Source organism: Xyrauchen texanus, chromosome 13, assembly GCF_025860055.1.
Source record: "Xyrauchen texanus isolate HMW12.3.18 chromosome 13, RBS_HiC_50CHRs, whole genome shotgun sequence".
NCBI classification, from domain to species: Eukaryota; Metazoa; Chordata; class Actinopteri; order Cypriniformes; family Catostomidae; genus Xyrauchen; species Xyrauchen texanus.
This window is the reverse complement of record NC_068288.1, coordinates 29,894,627-29,922,401: the sequence shown is the minus strand read 5'-3', so window position 1 is coordinate 29,922,401 and position 27,775 is coordinate 29,894,627. Positions and strand designations below refer to the sequence as shown.

The following is a 27,775-nucleotide window of genomic DNA, read 5'->3' as shown; positions in this document are numbered from 1 at the left end:
AACACAAATTATGATTTATAGAAAAATATGTCCCTACAATGCAAGTGAATGGGTGCCAAAATTATTTTTTTTACAACACAATAAAGATTGAAACAGAACTTGCACTTAGATCAATATGCAGTTTCATTATAAGGAAAAGATTGTGGGGTTGTGGGCACCAGAATCACCACTAGATTTAAGGTCTCACAAATACCAGTTTAACCTCATTGTTTCTCTGATGTTAAGGTGACTGTATGCTTACTAGTGTATCTTGTGTGCATTTAGGTGAGTGTTTGTGGGGCTGAAGCCATGCTGATTTTCCATACTGGGTGGTGGAGTGTGGTCTTGCACCAGAGCCTGTGCTGCTGAAGCATTGTGCTGCTCCCTCATGGCTCTATGGGAGCTGCTGCTGCTGCTGACTTTCAGCCTCCACTGCTGGCTGACAGGCTCTACCAGCTTAGCTGAGGAAGGCCCTTCAGGGCCCCTGGACTGGCTTCTCTCTGACAAGGGTCCCTTTCACCACTCACAGGAATACACTGAGTTTGTGGAGAGGAACCGCCAAGGTTTTTCTACGAGATATAAGATCTACAGGTGAGTGAATAGAGTGCTAATTCAGCTGAGACCAAATACATATCCAGGATATATAACTGAGGATATAAATTATATGTTTTACATAATGTGCAAATATTACAGACACGCTCTGGTTTACAACTAACAAGTAAAGGATTAATTCACCCAAATCTGAAAAAACTAAAACAAATATGTCATCATTTACTCCACCATCATGTTGTTCCAAACAGAAAAAAAAGAGAAATATTTGATTAATGTTTTATTAAATCAATAGCAATGAATGAGGAATTAATGTTTCAAAAAGTTGCAAAGGCACCAAAAAAAAAAAATATATATTTTTACAAAAAATCTCCACATCCACATTGCACTTAGCTCTCTTAGAAGTAGAGATGTCCAATTCCTGAAATATCAAAACAGGATAGGGATAGTTCACCCAAAAATGTAAATTATATCATGATTTTCTCACCCTCGTGCCATACCAAATGTGTATGACTTATTCTTTTACAGAACATAAATTAATATTTTTAATATCACAAATTAAAGTCAGCATAAAAGTAATCCAGCCTCCAGTGGTTAAATCCATGTCTTCAGAAGTGATATGATAGGTGTGGGTGAGAAACAGCGCAATGTTTAAGCCTTTTTTTTTCTATATGAATCTCCACTTTCACTTCCACATTCTTCTTCTTTTGTTATTTGGCGACACACATTTTTGTGCATATTGCCACCTACTAGATGGGGCTGGTTAAAGGTGGACATTTATAGTTAAAAAGGACTTATGTTTATAAGGAATATTGATCTATTTTTTACCCACACCTATCATATAACTTCAGAATACATGGATTGAACCACAGGAGTCATATGGATTACTTTTATGTTGACTTAATATGATTTTTGAAGATTCAAATTTCTGGCCAACATTCACTTGCATTGTGAGGACCAACAAAGCTGAGATATTCTACTAAAAATATAAATATGTGTTCTGCAGAAAAAAAAAGAATGTCATACACATCTGCAGTGGCATGAGTAAATGATGAGAGATTTTTGTTTTATTTTTGGGCGAACTATTCCTTTAATTGATCTGCTGATCCATCTGTACGATTTATTCTTGAATTGGACTGATCTGTTCAGCTTCATTCCACATTCACTCTAATTGCTTGGAAAAGTTCTGCAAAATGTCTTGGATAAAAACAATCAATATGGATTTGAAATAACATGAGCGTGAGTCAATAATTACAGAATTAAAACTATTCCTGTAAAAAATTGTATATAAAACAATTCTGCAAGACCAAATGCAGTGGAAGAGAAGAGCTCAGTGACAGGAAATTAACTTTTGAATGGAGATCAGGATATTTCATCAAATTTACAACTCAGAAAGAGTTATAATATATATATATATATATATATATATATATATATATATATACAGTTGAAGTCAGAAGTTTACATACACCTTAGCCAAATACATTTAAACTCAGTTTTCACAAGTCCTGACATTTAATCATAGAAAACATTGCCTGTCTAATGTCAATTATGATCACTACTTTATATTAAGAATGTGATATATCAGCATAATTGTAGAGAGAATGGTTTAATTCAGCTTTCATTTCATTCATCACATTCCAAGTGGGTAAGAAGTGTACACACACTTTGTTAGTATTTGGTAGCATTGCCTTTAAATTGTTTAATTTGGGTCAAATGCTTTGGGTAGCCTTCCACAAGCTACTCACAATAAGTTGCTGGCATTTTGGCCCATCCTCCAGACTGAACTGTGACAGTATTGGTGTAACTGAGTCAGGTTTGTAGGCCCCCTTGCTTTTTCAGTTCTGCCCGCAAATTGTCTATTAGATTGAGGTCAGGGCTTTGTGATGGCCACTCCAGTACCTTGACTTTGTTGTCCTTAAGCTATTTTGACACAACTTTGGAGGTATGCTTGGGGTCATTGTCCATTTGCAAGACCCATTTGTGACCAAACTTTAACTTTAACTTCCTGGCTGATGTCTTGAAATGTTGCTTCAATATATCCTACATCAATACATCATTTTCCTTCATCATGATGCCATCTATTTTGTCAAGTGCACCAGTCCCTCCTGCAGCAAAGCTCCCCAACCACATGATGCTGGCACCCCCATGCTTCACGGTTGGGATGGTGCTCTTTGGAGCAGTGGCTTCTTCCTTGCTGATGTATATATACATATATACATGTTTATTTATTTATTAAAATAAGTTACACTCTGGCAACAGTACAGGTTATATTTACAGTATATAGCATGTACCATTGCTAGAGTTTAACATATTTTGATAAGAAATATAGTCTAATAATCTGTCTAAAGATTATTAGACAGATTATTACTGTAGGTTATATAATACTGTAGTTAAATAATCAGTTATACTGTAGGACAGGTATTATATAACTGATGAATTATCATTTAATTGTATTCCCCAAGTTTATTAATCATACATATATGGGCCTGCAGTGATATTAATATTTTGTCAATACATGAAAAATCAGAAGACGAATATTCTAATAGCCTTAGATTAGTTGAAGTGAACTTGGTCAAAGTAACGTATTTGTAAGATATTTGTTAAATTACCTTTCTTCACTGCAGCTCTTAAATTGGTGGTGATTTGTCATACATCATTTCCTTCATTGCAGGGACAGTTATTGAAAATGCATCTGTTCTCAGATGCTACAGGTGACATCTTTTAATTTGTGGGAGATATTTCTTAGCTGCTCTTATTGGCCCTTCGTCAAAACATTGACTTTAGTCTGTTGGCTAAATGTGGTGCATCAGAGGCTCATTGCACCCTCTGCAAGATTAATAGTCTTATCATGTGGCCAACTGATTAGTGGGTTCTTAATTCTTATTACTCGGCATTATCACCTGTTCCCTTGAGAAGATACCATCAGCATCAAGGCTGTGTTAGAAGAAGATTAAAACCTCTCCTTGATTAAATAAGACTATTATATCAAAATACTAATTGAAAATAGGCTGCTTTCACATAAAGTAAATACCAGAGTTTCACATAAATGTTTTTAGAGATCTTTAATGTGTCTTAAAACAATAACTTAAGAGTAGATCAAGAGATATTGAAGACATGTGCCACCCAAAAAATGTATAATAAAAAATTATCTATAATCTTTTACTCACCCTCACATCTTTCCAACCCCATATTACTTTCTTCCCTCTGTGAAGCAAAATAAAACATTTTGAAAAAATGTTTGGTCATTCTTTTTCATGTAATTACAATGAATGAAATCTAGAGCTTTCAACATTTCAGCTTTCAAAACTTCAACATTTAGCAATCTTTTAGATGCCTTAAAGCTCTAGTTCCTATTCATTGTAACTATATTAAAAAGACCGACCTCTCTTCAAAATTGCCCAGTTTTTGTTCCATAAAAAAAAGTCAAAAGAGATTGGGTGGACATTAGGGTGAGTTAATGATGACCGAATTTTCATGTTTTGGTGCTTTAAGACATTCACAAGCTACAAATAATTCATTGTAACATTTGAGATATCAGTTGCTTGTTCTTTTTATTGTCAGAATGTTTTGATAAGTGTGAGATGTGTGTACAGATATCAAAATGGAAAATTTGATAAATGTGGCAGAACTGTCACTCTCTATAAAAAGTATTGTATTGTGTTGTGGCATCCTTAGATCAGATTGCATTCTCTTAATGCTAATGTTGATTCCTATAATATATTGCACAATTCGTGTTCAACGCAGCTGGGAGCTTTTTACTCAATCTCATATATTTTCAATGGATTTTCTTGCTGATAACAAATAGTGTTAACATGCAACAGACCCAGAGAGATTGAAAGTGGCATAATTATTTTCAGGAACAGCTTTTTTCTCCTACAAGCACAGCTTTGTTGCATTGCTAAATTCAAATAATGGTTGATGACAGGTAGAAGATGAATTACTAGAAGCGATTCTTCTACTTACAGTGGTGTGTAACACTGTCAACTGGGTAATGAAAGTGCACCGTCTCGCCCTCCTTTCATTTTGAACGTTCTTCTTTATTGAATTTGAAAGAATTTTAATGAGATCTTTGTTGGAAATAGCTCCTTTTTATTTGGAATATTTCACTATGTAGAATATTGGCCCAGAATATTGGGAAAATGCCATGACATAACATTCAAAGACAGGGTCCAAATATAGACTACCATCTGGTTTATCGAACCACTGCCATGGGACAATTTCCAGAGACAATTTGGAAATTGCTAGTAAAAGGTCATATCATAAAATGGTATTTCTTATTTAAAATTTTCTCCTTTTTTGGCCTCTTCCAAAAGTATTACATTTGAATCAGTTACTTCTCTTAAAGATAGAGAAAAAGGCTTACACCATAATCCTAGTGTAATTTTAGTTCTAGAACAATAGCTGAGAAATAATAAGTTGTCGTACAAAATAAAGCTGATCAAAATGAACAGAAAGCAGACTCTGAAGTTAGTTTCAGTGCTGTTGTGAGGAATAATGATAACTACGGCCATAATGAGACTTCCATATAGCACAACTGAAGCCCCATAGAGAGCTTCTTGGAGAACTCTCTGTTAGGGTTACAGCCTCAAAGCCTTACCAGGGTTTAAGATAAGACAACCCAAGCTTATTGTTCTCAGCGGTGATGCGGAAAGGAGAATAACTTGGAGGATTTTCTCTTTACCTTCCTGTTGTGAGGCACCTTTGAACTCCTGAAGGCTGGCTTATCACGGCTTCCAAAGACTGTCTGCCCAGTTGAAGAGATGGCTTATCATGGTGACATGTGAAATTGAGATTCTCTAAATTCAAGCTAGCAGTCCTCAACTCAATTGTTGGAATGGCACGTGCCAAATGTCTTAACCATGTTTAAAGCAACTGAGGGCATAGCTTATGAACTTACTGAAAATTATATTCTGACTTAAATCCAACAACAGCTTTGGCCATACGGTTTTTTTTTTTTGGTGACAATTTCATACAGCTCTATCACTTTTAACCGTTATGAATTGCAAAACAGCAGATGAAATTAAGGGCTTTTGGTGGAATGAATCAATCAAACATCTGGGTCGGGAGGCCTCTGTCATTACTCCTGATTTAATGTGATAGATCCCCTTTCAGAAGGCTACCCCAACTCCATCCATCACCTGTGCATGAGGTTACTCACTATTTCTCAGCTGACTGAAGATAAGCTCTTAAGTGAAGCACACATTTATTGGATGGGGTTTTGAGGTGCTTTGAGTGTGCATGTGCATGAGAATAGGCCAATGCCATTGTAGAGGTATGCATCTATTTTAGTTTTTGCAGAAGGCAGAGTTTAAAAATAAGAAAATGGGTGAAGAAAGAGATATATAGAGAAAAAGACAATGACAGAGAACCAGAAAGACCTGAATACCTAATTGCCTGAAACTGTGTGAATTCAATTTGTTATTTTTATATGCATCTTCGATTGCCGCTGGTGAGAAAAAGTAAAGAGCATTAGTCCTGACCTATCTCTCAAGAAACAAAATAGATTCTGTCAGGGTTAATTAAAAACAACCTTTTTAATGGCTTCATCAGCTACACATTTTTGCAATTAATGGTACAAGTGCTTTTAGTATTTCGCTCTAAGGAAGATCCATTGTTCTACTTGTCTGTGTTTGCGTCAGATGTCTTGATGCCCGGTTTTAGTTTATTAGCCAACATTCCAATTTTTATCAATAATAAAAACAATTACAGGTGAAACTCGAAAAATTTGAATATCGTACAAAAGTTCATAAATTTCAGTAATTCAACTTAAAAGGTGAAACTAATATATTATATAGACTCATTACAAGCAAAGTAAGATATTTCAAGCCTTTATTTGATATAATTTTGATGATTATGGCTTACAGCTTATGAAAACCCCAAATTCAGAATCTCAGAAAATTTGAATATTGTGAAAAGGTTCAGTATTGTAGGCTCAAAGTGTCACACTCTAATCAGCTAAACACCTGCAAAGGGTTCCTGAGCCTTTAAATGGTCTCTCAGTCTGGTTCAGTTGAATTCACAATCATGGGGAAGACTGCTGACCTGACAGTTGTGCAGAAAACCATCATTGACACCCTCCACAAGGAGGGAAAGCCTCAAAGGTAATTGCAAAAGAAGTTGGATGTTCTCAAAGTGCTGTATCAAAGCACATTAATAGAAAGTTAAGTGGAAGGGAAAAGTGTGGAAGAAAAAGGTGCACAAGCAGCAGGGATGACCGTAGCCTGGAGAGGATTGTCAGGAAAAGGCCATTCAAATGTGTGGGGAGCTTCACAAGGAGTGGACTGAGGCTGGAGTTACTGCATCAAGAGCCACCACACACAGACGGGTCCTGGACATGGGCTTCAAATGTCGAACGTCTTACCTGGGCTAAAGAAAAAAGAACTGGTCTGTTGCTCAGTGGTCCAAAGTCCTCTTTTCTGATGAGAGCAAATTTTGCATCTCATTTGGAAACCAAGGTCCCAGAGTCTGGAGGAAGAATGGAGAGGCACACAATCCAAGACGCTTGAAGTCCAGTGTGAAGTTTCCACAGTCTGTGTTGGTTTGGGGAGCCATGTCATCGGCTGGTGTTGGTCCACTGTGCTTTATTAAGTCCAGAGTCAACGCAGCCGTCTACCGGGACATTTTAGAGCACTTCATGCTTCCTTCAGCAGACAAGCTTTATGGAGATGCTGACTTCATTTTCCAGCAGGACTTGGCACCTGCCCACACTGCCAAAAGTACCAAAACCTGGTTCAATGACCATGGTATTACTGTGCTTGATTGGCCAGCAAACTCGCCAGACCTGAACCCCATAGAGAATCTATGGGGAATTGCCAAGAGAAAGATGAGAGACATGAGACCAAACAATGCAGAAGAGCTGAAGGCCGCTATTGAAGCATCTTGGTCTTCCATAACACCTCAGCAGTGCCACAGGCTGATAGCATCCATGCCACGCCGCATTGAGGCAGTAATTAATGCAAAAGGGGCCCAAACCAAGTACTGAATACATATGCATGATTATACTTTTCAGAGGGCCGACATTTCTGTATTTAAAATCCTTTTTCTTTATTGATTTCATGTAATATTCTAATTTTCTGAGATTCTGAATTTGGGGTTTTCATAAGTTGTAAGCCATAATCATCAAAATTATATCAAATAAAGGCTTGAAATATCTTACTTTGCTTGTAATGAGTCTATATAATATATTAGTTTCACCTTTTAAGTTGAATTACTGAAATTAATGAACTTTTGCACGATATTCTAATTTTTCGAGTTTCACCTGTATTTTAAAGCAATTTATGTCTATTTTAAAAGGTTACCCAGGGCTCAGCTGATATGCTGTATGAATTTGCATAAATTTATCCCACAATATGCGCAGCTACAAACTAATTAAAGGCTTTTATGTTGTGTTTTTTCTTGAGCAGTTTGAAATTTATCAATCAGCTTAAACAAAACTGTGATTTATTTTTTGTAGGTGCACATAATAGACTAAATGCAAAGCCTCTGCATAGGCAGGGTAGCCATGCCTGCTTGATTTGAACTTAACTGCTTGTTTAACCTTGTGTGCCAGTGTCCTTTCTTTCTGTCCATTACAAGGCATTTTCATAATTTTCTCATAATGGCTTGTAAAAATTATGAATTATGACGTTGTCTTAGACTTTTCATTGTACATTTGCTGTGTTTTGGTTAGGAAGATAAATAATAATAATAAAAATGCAGGTTGTTTGTAATCAACCCCATTTTATAAATTAAATTTCTTATGATCTAGAAACATCTGATCATTGTTTGTCTTTCTTTTAGTCAAAATTAACATGTGATCACATTAGCTGGTGCTGTGGAGGAAACCTATAGTTGGAGAGGCACATTTTTTTATAAAAAAATCAGTCACCAGAGCCTGGGGCATTGTTTGTCTGTCTTTTGCCTGGATAGATTTCAGAGCTTTGCAATGGTATTTTTTCATTTAACTTTTTTCTCTCCTCTCCTCAATTTTATGAAAGGTATTGGATGTCACCATAGGGCAGGCTTCTATGAGTCTTTCTGTCGGGGTAGATTTTTGTCATGAAATGTTTACTGAGCATAGCACCTGTCAGCTGCAAATTCAGAGATAGCGCCCTAGCATAGTATTCACCCCCCAAATAAAACATGCTCACAGAACCTGAGGCTAGAGATGCAGCTTGGTAGGAGTGGGGGATGCCCTGGATTTCTCCTTCTGCATAGCCGTAGGGAGGTATTAATGAAAACAGATCATTAGAGACAAGCATGTTTACTGCCTCTGTTTTCCTCATGCAGGGAATTTGGCCGATGGAAAGTGAATAACTTGGCTGTGGAGCGACGGGATTTCCTGAACTCCCCCTTGCTTCTCACCCCAGAGTTTATACGGAACATTCAACTCCTGGGACGCAGGCCCACTGCCCAGCTAATTACAGACAACCTGATCAAGAAATATGGGACCCATTTTCTACTGTCAGCTACACTAGGAGGTACAAATATATAGTTTGTAACAAGTTCTCATTGTGGTTTAGCACAGATCATACTAATAAGTGGTAGAAAACAATCATAATCATAAGGGGGAAGTCACTAAGATTGAATTGCGCCAGCTGATAGTGTTGTTTATTTGCACATGCTGTCTGTGTTGTTTAAGCACCTGATTCACTAAATTATGCAAATCAAAAATACAATGTGCATTTCCCAAACTTGTGGGTCGGTTCAAAGTGTTAGGTTGTGAAGGATGCTGCATACTGCAGCGATCTGTCATACTTTAGTGGGACTGTGCGACATCGCTTGACCACTATAATCTAGGCACCTGAATCAGTTCTTTAAAATGCCAAAAGGGCACTTGACTAGACTAAACTTCTTGATATATGCTTGGTTAGGCTCTCCTCCATGATCTAATAATTATTTAATAAATTACTGCGGCTGAGATCAATGTACACAATATAAACAAACATCTCTCTTTTTTATATAAAATTCAGTTACAGCGCACGTTAATAATGCCAGTCAAATAACGGTAAGTTATTTAAGTGCATTAAATGCCTGATTAAACCGGATTATGGTTTCTGATTGAGACCCAGGTTTTTGTGTTGGGATATTGTGCACAAAAGTGACTCAACTTTTTAGTGAATTCATCCCACTATACCCAGTGAGAGCAAGCCTGAAAAGCAACTGTTAGTTTTCAGAAGGAACGCTCACAAAACAAAGATAAATCTCATGCATATTTACACCTCAATTTGTGCTCTATCAAGCCAAGGAAAACAACTTGTGACATGTTTTTCCTCCTCCTGCTATATAATGTATTACCTCATCTGTGTGGCTGGAGGTAGGTGTAGACAGATGTCTAAGTTTAACAAAAAGTGCATTATTTGCTAACAAAGGCCAGAATCATGTCCGGAATTGGTTTACACATGCATCTATTACTTTGCTCAGTTCTCAGTCCTACAACAGGCTGTGCAAGTTGCTTCACGTAATGCAAAAGTATTTGCAGAACACTGATGTAGCCTTCATTGCTCTGGAATCTCAACCAAGTTGAGAGCATGAAAATGGAGACGCAAGTCCTGGCTTTGTGACATCTGCTTGGAATACAAAATTATTATTAGAGAGAGGGCCAGAACATATGGACATGAATCTAAATAATTTGATAATGCATATTTTGAATGACAGAGGTGCGATAAACTTCAGACTCCAGTCAATGAGCAAGAGTGTATGGAAAAGAAACATGGTAACAACAATGTTGTGAATGTAATAATCACATTGTGCAATGCAGGTGAACAGAATCAATGTTTTAATCAGAATATTGGGTGTCATTCACCTATATTTGCACACAAATTGTGTACTTTAGTGCACAGAAAAGTTTCAAACTTTTTTTTTATTACAGCAACATCAACAACAACAATAACATCAACAACAATTCCAACAACAACAATAACATCAACACAATAATAAAATCGTCTTGGTTATGGATGTAACCTCCATTCCATGATGGAGGGAACGAGACGTTGTGAAGAAGCGACACTAGGGGTCTCTCTTGAGTGCAGCATATACCTCTGATCTATGAAAAAAGGCCAATGAGAAGTTGGCAGACAGAATTTGCATGTCCCGCCTCCGGACATACGGGTATAAAGGCGGGGAAATGCATCTGTTTCATTCAGGATTTTTCTGAGGAGCTGGAAATGGTCCGGCCATAACAGTGGCTTGGCTCAGCGACGTGGCCGGGAGGACACAACATCTCGTTCCGTCCATCTTGCATCCGTAACCTAAACATTCCCCGTCTGTTGCTTACTTCGACGTTGTGTTGAAGAAGCGACACTAGGGGTCCAATTTATATCACACCATGCACTGAGCCGTGTACGTGTACTGCTGACACAGGAGCGGGCAGGTACTTGATGTGCCAAAACGACCAGCTGTATCAGACTGCACGTACCCTTCCAACCTGGGAACGGGCCGAGCCTAGCCGGGCCTCTTTTCTCTCTATGTTTCTCGCATAGAGTCAACGGCTGGGGGCCCTTACACACATCGGGGAAGGGTGTCTTACCCAGTTTCCTATTCTTTCAGGGGGAAAAGCTGCCCAGAGAGGGGGAGGTAAGAGTGGTGACATACACCACATGGGCTTTTAGGCCACATGTGGGAAGTGGCGCGGTGGTAGATCCCGCCTCTTCGGAGGGAAGAGTTGCTACAGACAGGGTGACCGGGGGGCAGTGGGAACTGCCCAAGGGAGACGCGGGTCCGCTCGTAAGGGGACCGTACCGTAGAAAATACACACAGGGGGAAAGCCCACGTAGGACCTGTGGAGCACCTATTCCAGTACAGGGTAGATCTGAGTACCCGCAGTGGATTGGGTTGGCAAATTCTTCCGCTGAATTGCGGACCCAGAGGGCTAGGGAGTAGTCATCCAGGGAGCCGAGTGAGTGGGATCACCTGGGAGAAAAAGCAAATGGTTTTACCTCAACCGAGGGAAAGGGCGCTCGGTGCAAGCCGGTCAGTCCGTGAGCGTGTTACCGAGTTCTACTGGCTCAGACCTGAGAAAACACAGGACGGAATTGACTCTACCCTGAGATTGTAAAATCTTGCAAAGGTATTAGGTGTCAACGCGCTGCTCTGCATATGTCTCAGTGTTTCAGTGCCCATTAGGACGCAACACTCCTTGTTGAGTGTGCTCGGACCCGCAAGGGGGGGCACGGCCTGGGTGCGATAGGCCAATGAAATGGCGTCCACCACCCAGTGGGAGAGCCTCTGTTTGGAGACAGCGTTCCATTTCCGCTGTCCACCAAAGCAGACAAAGAGCTGCTCAGAATGTCTAAAGTTCTGCATGCAGTCCAAATTGGTAAGCCAAGCACGTACCGGTCACAGCAACGGAGGGGCTGTGTCTGCCTCCTCCCGGGGCAGCGCTTGCAGGTTCACTACCTGGTCTCTGAAGGGCGTGGTAGGAACCTTGGGCGCGTAGCCCGGCTGTGGTCTTAGGATCACACGGTGTCTGCCAGACCGAACTCCAGGCAAGTGTCGCTGACAGAGAACGCTTGCAGGGGGGTCTCTGAAGGCCCGAGAGGACCACTGAGAGATCCCAGTAGGGGAACAGGCTTGGTCGGGAGGGATTTAACCTCCAGGTGCCTCTTACCCAAAGACTTGCCGTCTACTGCGTCGTGGTGGGCTGCGATAGCAGCTACATACACCTTCAAGGTGGATGGGGACACTCTCCCCTCCAACCTCTCCTGCAGAATTGAGAGAACTGACCTGACTGTGCACCTTTGTGGGTCTTCGGCCCACCAGAAGAACACCAATTCTTGAACAAGCACCACTTTAGGGCGTAAAGTTGCCTGATAGAAGGGGCTCTGGCTTGGTTGATCGTGTCTACGGCGGCAGGTGGTAGATCAGCTAGATCTTCTGCCTCCCGTCCAGGGGCCAGACATGGAGTTTCCAGAGGTCTGGGTGCGGATGCCAGAGCGTGCCCCGTTCCTGAGAAAGAAGGTCTTTCCTCAGGGGAATTTGCCAGGGAGGGGCTGTCGCGAGGAGTACGAAGTCCGAGAACCAAGCCCGGGTGGGTCACTAGAGTGTTTTGTTCCTCGTTCTCCCTGACCTTGCACAGCACCTGTGCAAGAAGGCTCACTGGGCAAAATGTGTACTTAAGCAGCCCTGTGGGCCAGCTGTGTGCCAGTGCTCGGGCATACCAGAGCAGGCAATGGGAGGTCTCTTAGGAGGCGAACAGGTATACCTGAGCCTTGCCGAACCGTTCCCAAATCAGCTGGACCGACTGGGGGTGAAGCTTCCACTCTCCACTGGGCGCGTCGGGACACCTGCTGCAAGGGGACTCCTGCAAACGTACAAACATCAGTTTGTGATATTATTCTATATATTTTGGAAAGGAGTTTTTTTTTTAAAGTGTTAATTCAATTTCAAACTGATGGAGGAAGATCTAGGTTGGTGGCCATAATGTTTAATTTTGTATGAATGTATGAAGTTATAGATATTAAAAAAAATAATTTCTCTGAATACCATACCTTTGGACCAATTGAAAGAATGAGAATGAAACCAGAATATTATTTTGCAAAATATGTTTAAGATGCATGATGCCTTTTTCTGACCATATGTGGAAATAGAGTGGTTTCTTGTTACTCAGAAAATCAGGATTAATCCAGATGGGAGTAAGATTAGATGGTGCGATAGTGGTGTTTGTGATTTTATGGAATTTCCACAAGGCTTTCAGAATCACAGCTATTGTCACTGTTTTGAAACAAGGATGGCATTTGATAGTCTGGCTGAGAAATTGTATATCTGAAATCTGAATGTCTTTGCAAACTGTTTGTTCTAAATCTAACCAGAAAAACTTTTTAAACTTTTTGCCATATTCGCAAAAATTTCACATGAACTTTTTCTTATCCTTGTTCTAATGTTGATGAATCTGGATTAGTCTAAATGAGGGAACACATCTTCACAATTCTGATAACAATTCTATAGTAATTAATATTGTATCATTTTTGTCTTGTAGGAGAGGAGGCTCTGACTATATTTGTGGACAAGAGGAAGTTGAGTAAGAAAGCAGAGGCGAACAACTATACCAGTAATAGCACGGCTGTGACTCTGGAGGCCCTCCACCAGCTGGCTGCCTCCTATTTCATTGACAGAGAGAGCACTCTGCGCAAACTGCACCACATCCAGATATCCTCCACGTCCATCAAGGTATATCATTAGTCAAGTCAGAGCCCACAGCTTCTCAACTGCACATAATAATATCAAAGTGCGTGTTTTTTTTTTATATATATATATATATATATATATATATATAATATATTCCTGTCAACATGATCTTGTTATGAAAAATGTCTTACGCTCAAGAGATACCCATTTGCCACTGTATGACAGGTACTCCACTGGAAGAAAGCTCCTTTTTGTGTACTAGTTCTGCTCCTATAAGTTGTTTAAGAATAAGATTTATGGATAACTCATAAATGCTGGGTATTTCAAATATTAAGTTATTATTGAAGCTCAATTTGGGAAAGTAACAACAACAAAAACATACTTTTATCACAGTACCTTATGCTCTCATTTATATTTGCGAAATATAATTCTTATGGCTGCGGATTTAACTTATGTAGAAAAACAAAAACAAAAACAAAAAACACTATAAAAACTTAACAGTTAAACACACCATAAAAAGGAATTTTCCAACCAACAGAGCAATTCAAGCTTGAAGTGCCGCCTTCATGGTTTTGCGAGTCTTAGTCAGGAGGGGGCAGTAAGTGCAGCTCCATTTGTACAGACAATGTGCAGATGTACAGACAACCAATAGACAGCTGATCAAAGGTAACTGGATAGAGAAGAGTGCAGTGGTCTCAATACTATATTTCAAACTGCATTTAACTTGATATAGCGTCCTAAAAATTCAGTGTGATTTGGCTAGAGACACTGGAAACTACAAGTGATACCCACCAAAAGCGTCCGTTTGATGCCTATGTACAGACGGAACACAAGAATGCGTCAGTTGTGAATCATTGGATTAATTAATCAGCATATAATGGAAATAATGTGATAAACACATTTAATCTATTGATAGCCCTAATTATTTTGTTATAATATGGCATCAATGCTTCAGTTTGGCATGTAAAAAAAAGTCATGGTTCCCCTTGTGTCACTACAATTGACACAATGTCAAGAGAGTGACAGAAGGGGAACCACATACACTGCCCCACCAATACTGAAACTTAGGAAAACTTACTTCAAGGTTGTTTTTGTCTTATTGTGGCTTTTGTAGTTACTCTGAACAGACAGGACAGATCACAGTCCAAGTGATTTTGACTGCATATGTAGTTTACTATTGGATAGCAATATAGATGGTCACTGATGTCTTAATAATTAGACCAACATATTTCTAAATGAAATAAATGAGCAATTTTATATGACTGGAAGTGTACACAGAAGCAGACATCTATTTGATAATTTGCCTATTTTTTATATGAAATAACTTATGCTTTATAACTTTTTGATATCACATTTTGTGATTTGTTCATGCCTTTCATTCTTAAAATGAATTTTTAGTGCTCACTGGACAACACAACTAATTTCAATTGCCAAATAAATCTTTGTTTCACAATTGTCACAATTAAGGATCCAGATAATGAACTAGTTTCAGATGCTCTTATACTTTTGTTGACAGCCATTCAAATTGGCCATTAAATTGGTCACACAAAACTGTACAAATCTCCGAAGCAGACATTTACTCATAGCAATGCTCAGTTTGACGCATATTCTAGACCAGACTTTGATGATCCCTCCCTATCCCATTATATACAACAGCGGGAGTTTTTCTGGGCCCACAACTGCTGCAGTTCTTAGACATTTGTATTACTGTTGGTACGTCAGATTTCAGGTGTCAATGCTGTGTTTGTCTGGTGTGAATCACAAAATAGTGCTTTGAGTGACGGAAGCAGCCTGCAAGGCAGGACAGTGCAGCCCCAACAACGCAGAAGCAGCTGGGGCCTTCGGCACAGGCATAATATCCACAAGGTGTTGGCCCATGCCTACATTTCACATGATAGATTGAGCTGCACATTCCACCATGTGAATTCCTGATTAAATGGGGATGGTTTACAGAATGAAGTGTCTAGCTCCCCCCACTGGGCACCAACAAGGGGATATTTAGCAATATATTTCATAAGAAAAGCCTGTTAGTGTGTTGGTGTGATTGAGGAAGCAAATAGGAGTGAAGCTCTTTACAAAGTCAGGCTTTGTCCCACCTTTGCTGGTCTGTTCAGGTTATTTGTCTAATGCATGAAAACTCTAGCCATTATGCAATCAGCAAGGATCATTTTGCTCATGATTTTACAATTTCTTCCTGCCAGATCAGCTCTAAGCCAACCCAGTATCCACCACTGATTGCACAGCCACACTGCCTTCTGAAATAAAGACTGTGTCAGAATTGGAACAGCATGCAGACAACCTTAACTCTTTGGTAGTTTGACTTTGCAAAATATTGTCTGTTGCTTTCGGTTAAGGGGTATTTACACTGACAACGATTTTCAGCAAGAAAGCAATCTCAGGTCATTTATTTTCATGAGCTACAGCAACAGTTGGCAATCCAACAATGATGAGCAGAGCTCACCTTCATGCCAACACGTGAAGCGATAACTTTGCTTGACCACCTCCAGCAATTTCATTTAATTTAAAGCTGTTTAATTGCTGTAAGCTGTGAACACTAATTTAGAAGCTAAATTCTTCTCCAGGATGGCAAAAGCTTATTTGGTAAATATGGAAATATGTTGGGAAATAAAAAATAACAAGGAGGCCTACACCTAACTGTGATGGTATTTATCTGTCATCTAAACTTGTGGCAAATATCCCCTCAAAGCATGTTGGTTTAAGGCTAAAATCAGGAAACATGACTCATCCAAAAATAGCTGCTAGCGATGCAGTTTGAGAATCAACAACGGACTGTTGATGTCTCACATTTAGTTGAACAGCAGAGAATTACATTGGTCCAGGTGACCTATAATCTTACATTACAAGGTATTTGGTGACATGCAAAGATTTTGCCTTGAATAACAGCTGTTTAATGTAACTGAAATCTAATATCACGTGCCGTTGCCCCTTAATATATAACACATCATATGGTGCATTAAATAATAAATCAAATAGTTAAATCAACAATCAGCATATGCAACAATTAGCTATGGCCATTATATAATAAATTACTGCTGAGCAAAGCTTGGTGTTTTATTGAAATCCAAGATTTTTCCATATGTTCAAGGCATTGCATATACGGTAACCCTGTGGAACAAACTTTATAGGAATAGTTCACCCAAAATGTCTAAAACTCATATGACTTTTTTACATGATTACCCTTCCTTTGTAATTGAAGGAAGTGTAATTGAGTGTCTCTCATTAACATGCTAGTGAGACCTCTGATGTCAAGATTTACAGTGAATAAGGAGTTACATTTTGGTCTGCTTCTCATGCAAAACCAATCAAATTGCCTCAGACGACGAGGATTAAATCATATGTATTACCATTATTCTGTCGTTATGCCCTTTTAGGGATTTAGACCCTGTTGACTTGCATTGTTTATATTAACACAAGATGTTTTTGTGTTCAACGTCAAACGATTTTGAGTCAGCATACGGCTGAGAAAATTATAAGAAAATTATTATTGTTTGGGTGAACTATTCCTTTAAATGTCAAGGTGATGTCAAAAATCTCACCATATAAGTGAAGACACATGTACTGCAAATGTGCGTGCTTCAGAGTTCCATGTTACTAACTTTGGACTCCTCTGTGGGTTTGTGATGGAGTGGCAGAAGACAACCCTGTCTTACCTTATCTAACTGTCAGCCTGGAAAAGATATCATCTGACAGGCTGAGTTGAAAGAGATCACGGAATTGATGAAGGTTCATTGGCACCATAAAAGCGAATAGTGTGAATCAATTATGCGTGCTTCTCCATGTCATGAAGAAAGAAGGATGAGTAGAAAAGAGAAGAAAAAAATTCAAGTGTGATCTCGTATTGCAAATGATGATAACGGTGGGGATAACTTGAAGTAAAAGTCAATTTAGATGAGTCAGTATTGCTACAAAGATTCCGGCCATCATTAAGTACAGAAGTCTAGCTAATGGTAAACTAAGGTTAGCTAATGTAGAGAGAAACAGAGTACTGAGTCATTGTGGGTGTGAAATAATCGCTAATTAAATATCTCTAAATAATCTCTTGTGCAACAATTTGCTTCCTACAGCTCAGTGTTTCAATACAATGACAAAAATAGTGGTTGATTACATATGAGAGTAAAACTGCTTGCGTATTATTACCAATTCTGGGACAACTGACTCACCAAGTACAGGACATTCTTAATGCATCTGTTCATAGCTAGACTTGTTATCCTTTCTTATCCAAAAAAAAATAAAGTGAGAGAGAAAAGGCTGGAATGGACTCTATTCACATTTCCCTGTTGGCAATGCATAAGAAAACTATTGCAAGGTATGGCACAGGCATTTTCATGTTAAGGTAAAATGAAGACTTTGCGAATGTAATTGCAGCATTCCTTTTTGGTCCAACAGCTAAAATAAAAATCCAACATTACATTTCCATGACTTTCCAAAACAAATAAAAAATAGAAACAGATGGATTACAGCAGTCAGAAGAGAGAAAGATACCAAATTTACTGTCTCTCCCTCAACAGCTTTATTTAAACATCCATAACTGCAGTGTTGACAAGTTTGTAGGATATATATATATATAAAAAATCATTTTTTTTATTATTATTATTTTTAGTGACCACAGGGGTATTCTTTGTGGGTTAGGGTGGGGTTGGTGTTTAGGGAGGGATATTAGTGGGGGTTTAAAGTTGAATGTTGATTCAGTGTGTATGTGCTGTGTTTTTCTTTGAATAAATAAAACATTTTAATTGCAAAAAAGGGGGGAAACAGTTTTTTTTTTCTCTTGCTTTACCATCCATGTTACATTAAAGTGGAAATATAACATCAGTTTCATATATATAATCAAAAATGTATTTATTTACTGTATTCCATGTATAGTAGGCTAACATGCAAATCTTATGATGAAGTTAATAATTATCTGGTCTGTATTACTTTTTTTCTCAGGTAACTGAAACACGGACTGGCCCACTTGGTTGCAGTAACTATGACAACCTTGATTCTGTCAGTTCTGTGTTGGTTCAGAGTCCAGAGAACAAAGTCCACTTGCAAGGTAACAATGTTCTTCAGACCTCCCAGGCCATGTTTTGGGACTATAATGAACATGAATTTATGTTGTTAGACATCGCCTCAATGTAAAACACAAATGTGCCAGGGTAAAAACTTTACAAATGCTACATTGTGCTAAAACTATTTTTGAACAGCATTTTGGTAATTCTTTTATAATTACTATGCATGCCGATTTAATGACCTTATTCTGTATTAATTTAGAGTACATGACATATATATATAAAAAAAAAAGGTAGGGCCCTATTTTAAGAGTACTAGCGCTAAGCGCAGTGCTATTCCATAAATCATAAGCATAAAGTCAATGGGCATGGCCATGAAGTTTTGGTATTTTCATACAATGCTTGTACTAAGTCTAAACGCAAGTGGGTTTGGCAAAATCGTATGCGCAACATGCTTATAGGCTAGGTCAAATGCAATTTAATTTAGAGGTTCTACTCCAGTTATTGCAGCCTCTGTGTTCTATTATATAGCACATTTCCTCAAGCACCAGCAATATAAACAAAAACAGTATATTCATAAGAAGTTGGAAGTGTAAAAGGACTGTATGCAATCAATTAGAATAATAGAAAAATGGACATACTCCTTTTATATGCTTATAAAATGTTATTCTTGTCAGGATTTGGATGAATGCTCTTTTAAATTATAGGGAATGTAAGTATTATTAATCATTTTCATCTATTGACACACATCATGAGTAGTATCAATTACCAGCATTAATTGTGTCAGCACCACTTCTACGAGTCGATTTTGATTTTGAACAATAACATTCATTTGAATGTTATTATTATCACAAATGTAAACAAAAATATATCTAAATTAAAATTACACTCGAAACAAAAATAAAATATAATCAAAATAATAAAATGGTCCAAAAAAATCATACCAAATTGAAAAATGTTTCCCTCTCCAACTTCTTTCATCAGCACCTTTTGCCTAAAAACAAATTAGATCATAAATACAATTGTAAATTAGAGCTGTCAGTTGATAAAAATTTTTAAATCACGAATAATCTCATAATTTTTCAGTTAATCACGATTAATCTCAGATTTTAAAAGTGCTGAAATTTGACTCTTTATATACTTATTTCCTGTCAAAATGCATTTATTTTCTTCTTTGGAAAGAACAACACAATATCACAAAACAATATGTAATGATAATAATGCTTTATTAATATTTTCCGAACTCCACAGTACAAAGACTGTAAAATAGCACCAATTCAAGTAATATTACACATTTGCCAAAGTCCAAGTGGGATGTTAATTGACTTATAGAACTACCATTCATTGCAATGTGCATTCAATCTCTTAAACTCTCATCCTCCACAATATTTATCATCATCAGTCTTTTCACTTTGGTTAAAGAATGTACATGATTTTTTCAGGGCAGCAAGCACCACATTGAAATCCATATGAAAAGCACGTCTTGTTCTGCTTTTAGCGCTGGCACTACCGATGGAAATATAATTAATCCAAATTGTCTAGTAATCATTGATTGACCCTTCAGAAGCTCGGCAGAAATGGGTACAAAGTTGAAATTATGTTAAATTTGAGAAGAGCAAGAACAGACCCTCCAAAGGAGAACAAGCTGTGCAGCAGGCATGTAAGAATTGACATGCTTATGTGGTAAAATGCTGACTTACAAAAGATGCAAAGAACTTTAATCACAAGTCCCATCTGCATTTGTTTTTATAAGAGGTCCTTTCTCCGGCACGGACTCACTGTTGTGTGTTTGTTTGTAATGTGTTTACCAGTGTAATGTCCCCGCTTGACACATCACATGGGTTCCGCCCTCTGCTCAGAACTCACCCTGGGCTGAATAAAATTTCAGAATCTAATGTCAAATTGGTACATGCCTTAATCATGATTAAGAAAAAAATGTATGCGTTATCCATTATAAATGAATCGCATGCATTAACACGGTAACACCTACAGCACTATTGTAATTATAAACATAATAAATATAATAATTCATAAATAAACCATGACGTATAGATAGTTTAACACAAATCTCTTTTTGTTTCATAAGACATCTACAACTCCACTATATGATGCTCCACTTTACTTTGTGTTTGTGTATGAACTTTATTATCATCTGATGGTGGAATCTCCAAACTTCAAATTAAGGAACTGAGTTTGGACTTTGTACTGAAAACAGACCTGCTTTTGAAATTTCTTAGCAATTAATTATTTCTCAGGAAAATAGCAAATTGTGCCTTGCACCACTTCATTTACATCCAGTACACTGACAGTTTGCGCCCGTACACCCACAGTTAGTGCAAACACTCTAATCCACGCCCACCTGTGCTTTGTGCTGGCATGAAAACTGCACTTAGAATTTTGTGCTGTAATGAAAATTGGATAAGACATAGCACCTGTAGCACACGGTAGCACTGCTCTTTACACACTCTGAAAATAGAGCCCGTACTGTCTACATTCTTAAAAATGTAACCCAAAAACGTCATGTTCATTAAAAAAAACATTGAAATGTTATACGTTCTGTTACTATCTGTTACATGCAGTTCATTGTTATTAAAGAATATGATACTTACAGGCACCGTTGCAACTAATAACTGATCAACTAGCTTTTGCCCACCTGTGTCCATAATGCATATGTGCACTTGATGACTTCAGCAAACCCCTTTACAAGATAGTATTTTCATAACACCCTTTCTTTTCTCTTCAACTGAAGGGTTGCAGGTCATTTTGCCAGATTATATCAGAGACACCTTTGTCCAAGCAGCTCTTAGTTACATTGCTTGCGATGGAGAGGGAACTTTTGTCTGCAGAGACAACGAATGCTGGTGCAAGTGTGACTCAAAATTCCCAGAGTGCAACTGCCCCTACACGGATATTCAGGCCATGGAAGAAAGCCTTCTGCGAATCTCTGAATCTTGGGGTTTAATATACAAAGAGTTTGAAGATTCAGGTAAGCAATAAAATGTTAATGTAAAAAATTAATTAATAAATAAATAAGGGGTTGTTGAACTTTAAGAAATGAAAGAAACAGTTTGCCTGGCTTTTATTAACTGAATTAATTGAATTAATATATGGAGTGACTATTTTCACCCTGTTGTAAAAAGCATCTGCCACACAGTGCTGATATTTGCACCCCAATAGTCTGGTGAAACCACAGGAATATATGACAATCTAGACAATATGATTAACCATGGTTAATTTTGAGGTTAATATAAATCATCACCAAAATATCATGGTAAAACTGGTTGCTGTAGTAAAATCAAGGTAATGCTTGGTTAAGAGGTAGGGGATAGTGTAATGTGTCTGTGGGACTCTAAATAAACACAATAAACATACTGCAGTGATCTCCATATACTGAATGTTAACATTTAAATAGGGGTGCAAGTACTATCTGACACTATTTGCACTGGGGTGTAAATAACATATACCATTATTTGCACCAGGGTGAAAATAGCATCTGCCTTAATTATATTAAGTAAATATCCTCACTTATTTTTAAATTGATGTCATGATTGAAAGCTGGCATCATTGTGTCAAAAATATATAAAACAAATTATAAACAGATTTCTAAAGTTCTACAACATCAACATTTGTTCAATTGTTCAGTATTATATGCTTCATCTCGAGAAATGTACCTGTCATGGGAAGCAAAATCATTGTTGTCTGTTGGCATCGCATGTTTGTGTGTGTGTGTGTGTGTGTGCATGCATTCCTAGAATTTCAGAATGGTAAGGAAACATACTTATTTTTTTCACTTTATGTTCTTGATCTAAGAATTTATTTTTACAGTGTAGGATCAAGAACAAATATTTTAAAAAAGAGGCGGAAAGAAGGTAAACGAGCTGTGTGATCACGTTGCATAATTGTATCAGAGACATTCACCTCTGCTCATGTAATGTGTTGATTTATGGGCTAGATTGAGTAAATATTAACCACTTTCTGTGAAACCTGGCATTTGTCACAAAGCGCCCTTCGGAGACAGAGTAGGGTTAGAAAAAAGAATCCTTGCATATCATATTGCATTACATTATGTTGAACACAAATAATTACCCATAAAATGCCTTTATTGCCAATCCAGCATCTTTCATCAAGCATATTTTATAAATAAGAGTTCTTAGCATAAAGTTTAGGTGCAATATTTCTAAGGGCACCCCATACTGACTATCAATGCTTGAACAAAATTAAAATGCATAGATTTTCTTTCCTCCACACTGTCATCATTTTTTCTTCCCTAAAATATCTCTAAGAGTAATTACTTTCAAAGTGTATGATATTAGAGCTATCAGAAAGTGTAAGAAGTGCCAAGCATAAGCTTTCGCAGTTATCCAAAATGTGTTTAAGGGAAATTAAAGACATTCAATGTTCTTTCCTGTCAGCTAAAACAAAAAGCTACAAGTGCATCTTGGAAAGAAATTTTCAAAAAAGTCTTCTCCAGCTAAATAATTCCTTTGAATTGTCAAGGAGAGTGAAGTATAAAGGAAGACTGCCAAAGCATTTACCCCTTTACATCCATTGTTCAGACAAGTTTACCTGACAACACTCCTATAGCTGAAAGAATTTACCCATTTTCCCAACAGATGAGTTCAAAACATTTCTGATGAGGCTGCCTCAGAATTTCTTCCTCAACTCCTCGATGATCCAGCATTTGTGGTCTCTGGATGGTGTGTTTCAGCAGCGCTATGAACAGCTGGAAAGCAGCATGAAGAGTCTCTTCAGAAGAGCCCAGCGAGTGGTATACAAGCTCTTCAGTCTCAGCAAGAGGTGCCAAAAGCAGCCCCACATTAACTTACCACATGACAGGTGAACACAACATGCTCATTATCTCTAATTGTTGTGGTGATTAATATACTGATATTTAATTCAGAAATGGAATAAAACCCAAATGACTGTTTCCAGTGAGGGAACTCTCCACACAGCATTTATCATCATTATTGCTTGTGTTCATGAGTGGCCCACATTTCAGACTCCATGGGCCACAGAGCGGAATGCTTGTCAGTGTGGTTCAGAGTGATAGGGAGCCTTGTATGCATCCTGTTTTGAAGACTTTGCCCACAAATGAGCAGCATGTGATTGATTTCTGCTTCCCAAACCGGTTTTGCTCTGCAGACTACTATGCCAAACAATCTCATGGGAGATGACAGCTTAGTTTTAACCCACAATAAATAAGATTAAAGTTAGTTTTGAGCACTGCTTAATGTTTAGCATTTAGACTTGTTTATAATTAATTTGGTTTCTGCTTATAACAATGATTTACATATTACAAGAAAATGACTGTTTCCAGTGAGGGAAACATATTTTATATTTTCATATTTTAAAGGTTTATTAATGGGTTTGTTCAAAAAGTATTTGACACTTAAGCCAGACCCAAAAATATATGAATGTCTTTGCTATATATACTGCATATATATTGCATCATTTGTTTGCAGACACCACTTGATATTTGGTGTTTGCAATACAATTCATGCATTTTGAGTGTGACTTAAGTGTACAAAAAGTGTTAAAATTATTTGTGGGGCCACTGTTTGTCTGTTTTTGTCTTCTTTTACCCATCAAAGTTAGTTACTTGTATATTTGTATAACAGAATTACATTTATGTTTTTAATCCATCGGCCATCTGCCGCTGCACTGGCTTTGGATAGATTAAATTTTATCACATTGATTATTGTTTAAGCAGACTAACTGATATACATTAGGCACGTACATCTCCATAACTGAGGCCGATGCGATACGCATCTCGATGCATAGCCAACGATACGATACATTAAAGATACATATGAAGAAGCTACCTATGCGAAGAGATTCAAACCTATTACGATGTAGTGCGATCCGATTTCGAGTCAACACAATGAGATTCAATGCAATACGATACAATGGGGAAAAATATGATGCTATGCAATTCAATATGGTAGGCTATATATAGTTCGCTTTTATTTCTTTGGTTCAGACAGTTTTTCATAATCCGGGTAGCTTCGCAATTTCGTGCTCTGTTCTCAGAAGCTCTTGGAAGGTGTGAACCTAGTTGTCATGGCAACTGAATAAAGAAAAATCTTGCCTGGTCAGACAGAAACTAAAAGAATGAAAGACATTATATTTATTTTTATTAAATTTAACGAAAGCACATTTAAATTTTGTGAGATCTACCAGCATTGCCTTTGTGAATGCGCTTGAGAAACAATTTAGAGAGGAAAAATCAATCTACATATAAAATAGTGGTCACAAATTATTGGTCACTTTCCAAATAATAAAAGTTTAGCGCATCTACTAATAATTATATATAAATACATTTTTTACAGATGCAAATATGTTAGAAACGATGCATCGCGATTCAAATATCTGATGTATCCGAAGCACACTTTTTTAAATTGATGTATCGCATCGTTAACTTTTATGCCGATGCACCGATGTGAATCGGTGAATCTTACCATCCCTAATATATATATATATATATATATATATCTTATCTTTCCTAAAATATAGGCCACAGTCATATTGGCTGAACTACTTCCAGTCTTTACTCTACTGCTCGGAAAACAATCAGCTGGGCTCCTTCTCAGAAGAACTACACACCTGCATTTGTGCATATGACCACAGCTCCTGCCAGGTTCACACACCATGCTCTGTTGGGGAAGGTCCCGCCTGCGCTGCTTGTGCAAGTGACAACCACACTCGCTGTGGCAGTTGCAATATGGGCTACATGTTAAGTCAAGGGTCCTGTCGACCATTGGTAGCAGATTCTACAGAGAACTACCTGAGATTTGAAACTGATCTTCAGGATCTAGAGCTACGTTACCTCCTTCAGAGAGCTGATCGACGCTTGGAGGTCCATGCTATTTTTATCAGCAACGACATGCGTCTGAATAGCTGGTTTGATCCTTCATGGAGGAAGAGGATGCTGCTCACCCTAAAGAGTAACAAGTACAAATCCAACCTAGTCCACATGCTATTAGGTGTCTCCCTTCAAATTTGCCTTACTAAAAACAGCACTCTGGAACCTGCGCTCACTCTATTCATCAATCCTTTTGGAGGGAGCCATTCAGAGAGCTGGTTAATTCCTGTGAATGAGAAACATTTTCCAGACTGGAAGTCTACTAAGTTGGACCTACCATTTCAGTGCTTCAACTGGACCTTGACTCTGGGCAACAAGTGGAAGACCTTCTTTGAGACTATTCACATTTACCTGAGGAGCCGCATCAAAACTACAGGCACTGGAGCCAATGAGAGTGTTTACTTGGAGCCATTGGAAATGGCTGAACCTACACGAAATCTGGGGTATATGAAGATCAACAGTATTCAAGTGTTTGGTTACAGTATGCATTTTGACCCAGAAGCAATCAGAGACTTGATCCTGCAGTTGGACTACCCATACACGCAGGGTTCACAGGATTCGGCCTTGCTACAACTGCTGGAAATCCGAGACCGGGTAAACCGGCTCTCTCCACCAGGCCAGCAACCTCTGGACCTGTTCTCCTGCCTGTTACGACACCGCCTCAAACTAACAGCCAATGAGGTGGTGCGCATTCACACCTCACTGCAGTCTTTTAGTGCACGTCTCCCCAATTCTCTGGATTATGAGACCACCAAACTCTGTAGCTAACAGCTAAAACATCAAAGCTGATTGACAGCAATAGAACAATTGTAAAAATGCAGAGTAGACTGTTAATGAGTCATGCTGCAATGCTTTGATTTTCGGTGTTTGAGACTTGAAACTGGTGAAACAAGTGAAATGTTCTCTAAAGTATTTTGTGAAATTATTTCACAGTAGATCTTGCCTCATCAGATCAGACTCATTTTTATTGTATAGTACAAAACTGAGTTTAAAGAGAAGGTTTTTAAAATATACTATACGGAGTCCTTGTTTGTAAATTTTAAAGTTTTTTTTTTTTTTTTTTGCCTCAGTGACAGTGTGCTTTCCATGGAAAGGATACATTGATGTCAGTACATTTTGTAGATAATTTGTTATTAAAACAATGTAATAATGGAGTAATGGTTGCATTATTTATCAGCCTATTTTTATTGCTATGTGACAGTTCAGTTTATTGGAATATGAAACACATTTTATATTTGCAATTGAGTGCACTTAATGAGAAATTAAATGCAGAGAACATGATGTAAGACTTTGATAAAATAATAATGAAACAGATTTATTAACATAACTACATTCCAAGCTTCTGACTTTTTATTCAAATTTAATTGAAAGGGTTGGTGCGATATGTGAATGCCCAAGATTTTGACTGTAAGTGTTACTGATTTGATTTATGTAGTAATTTACAGGAACATAATTCCCTGTTGATTTTACATTACCCCTTGTACTACTGGTACAATGCAATTTAATGTCAATTTGAACTATTTTGGGCTGTTTTTACCAGTGGTCATATTACATATTTAAAAACATTGAAATGAAAAGAAAGGTAGGGTAAATGTTTACTCAACTTTAAGGTTGTTGATTTAACATGATTAATTATAATTGTGCCCCCAATCCTTAAATTAAGTATTAAGGATTATTTTCAATGATATGGTAATAAAACAAACAATACTTTTGGCTTTTATAGCCCTTTTTGTATTGTCTAAAGGCTTGTGTGTTGGTGCAATATATGTACATGATGTAATGCATTTGAATTGTGTTAATATATATATATATATATATATATATATATATATATATATATATATATATATATATATATATATATTTATTCTTAATTTAATTATTATAATACAAATAGTTAGTTTTTTTGGAGGGGGTGGGGGGTCCTCATTAAATATTTCTAAGCAATTATTTATTCGATTTATAATTATGTGATTAGTTAATCAGAACACCATCTAATTAATTAAATTAGATTAAAAGGTAATACTGCATAATTATGAATGGAGCCGCATATATACAGTATATACAGTGACAGCAGTTAGGATGCCTTGGTCTGTGTTTTCTCATGTGATAGTCTGCATTTCTCTAAAAACAAAATCTAAATGTTATTTTATTGTTATTTTTTTTTCATAATTTTTAATTGGGGACTTATTTTCTCTAATCAAGTTTTTTATTAATTATTTATTTACATCTTTTTTTTTACACTTACACTGTTGCTTCTGCATCA

General features: G+C 37.6%; 1 protein-coding gene across 1 annotated transcript; it reads left to right on the top strand.

Moving 5' to 3' along the window:
• Positions 1 to 316: 316 nt before the first annotated feature.
• On the top strand, positions 317 to 26,566 carry LOC127653840 (BMP/retinoic acid-inducible neural-specific protein 3-like). Its single transcript, XM_052140620.1, has 7 exons — positions 317 to 570; positions 8,800 to 8,990; positions 13,487 to 13,677; positions 18,586 to 18,691; positions 21,397 to 21,633; positions 23,261 to 23,483; positions 25,161 to 26,566. The coding sequence occupies exons 1-7, from the start codon at positions 368 to 370 to the stop codon at positions 26,275 to 26,277; spliced, it is 2,268 nt and encodes a 755-aa protein (XP_051996580.1). The 5' UTR covers positions 317 to 367; the 3' UTR covers positions 26,278 to 26,566.
• Positions 26,567 to 27,775: the final 1,209 nt, after the last annotated feature.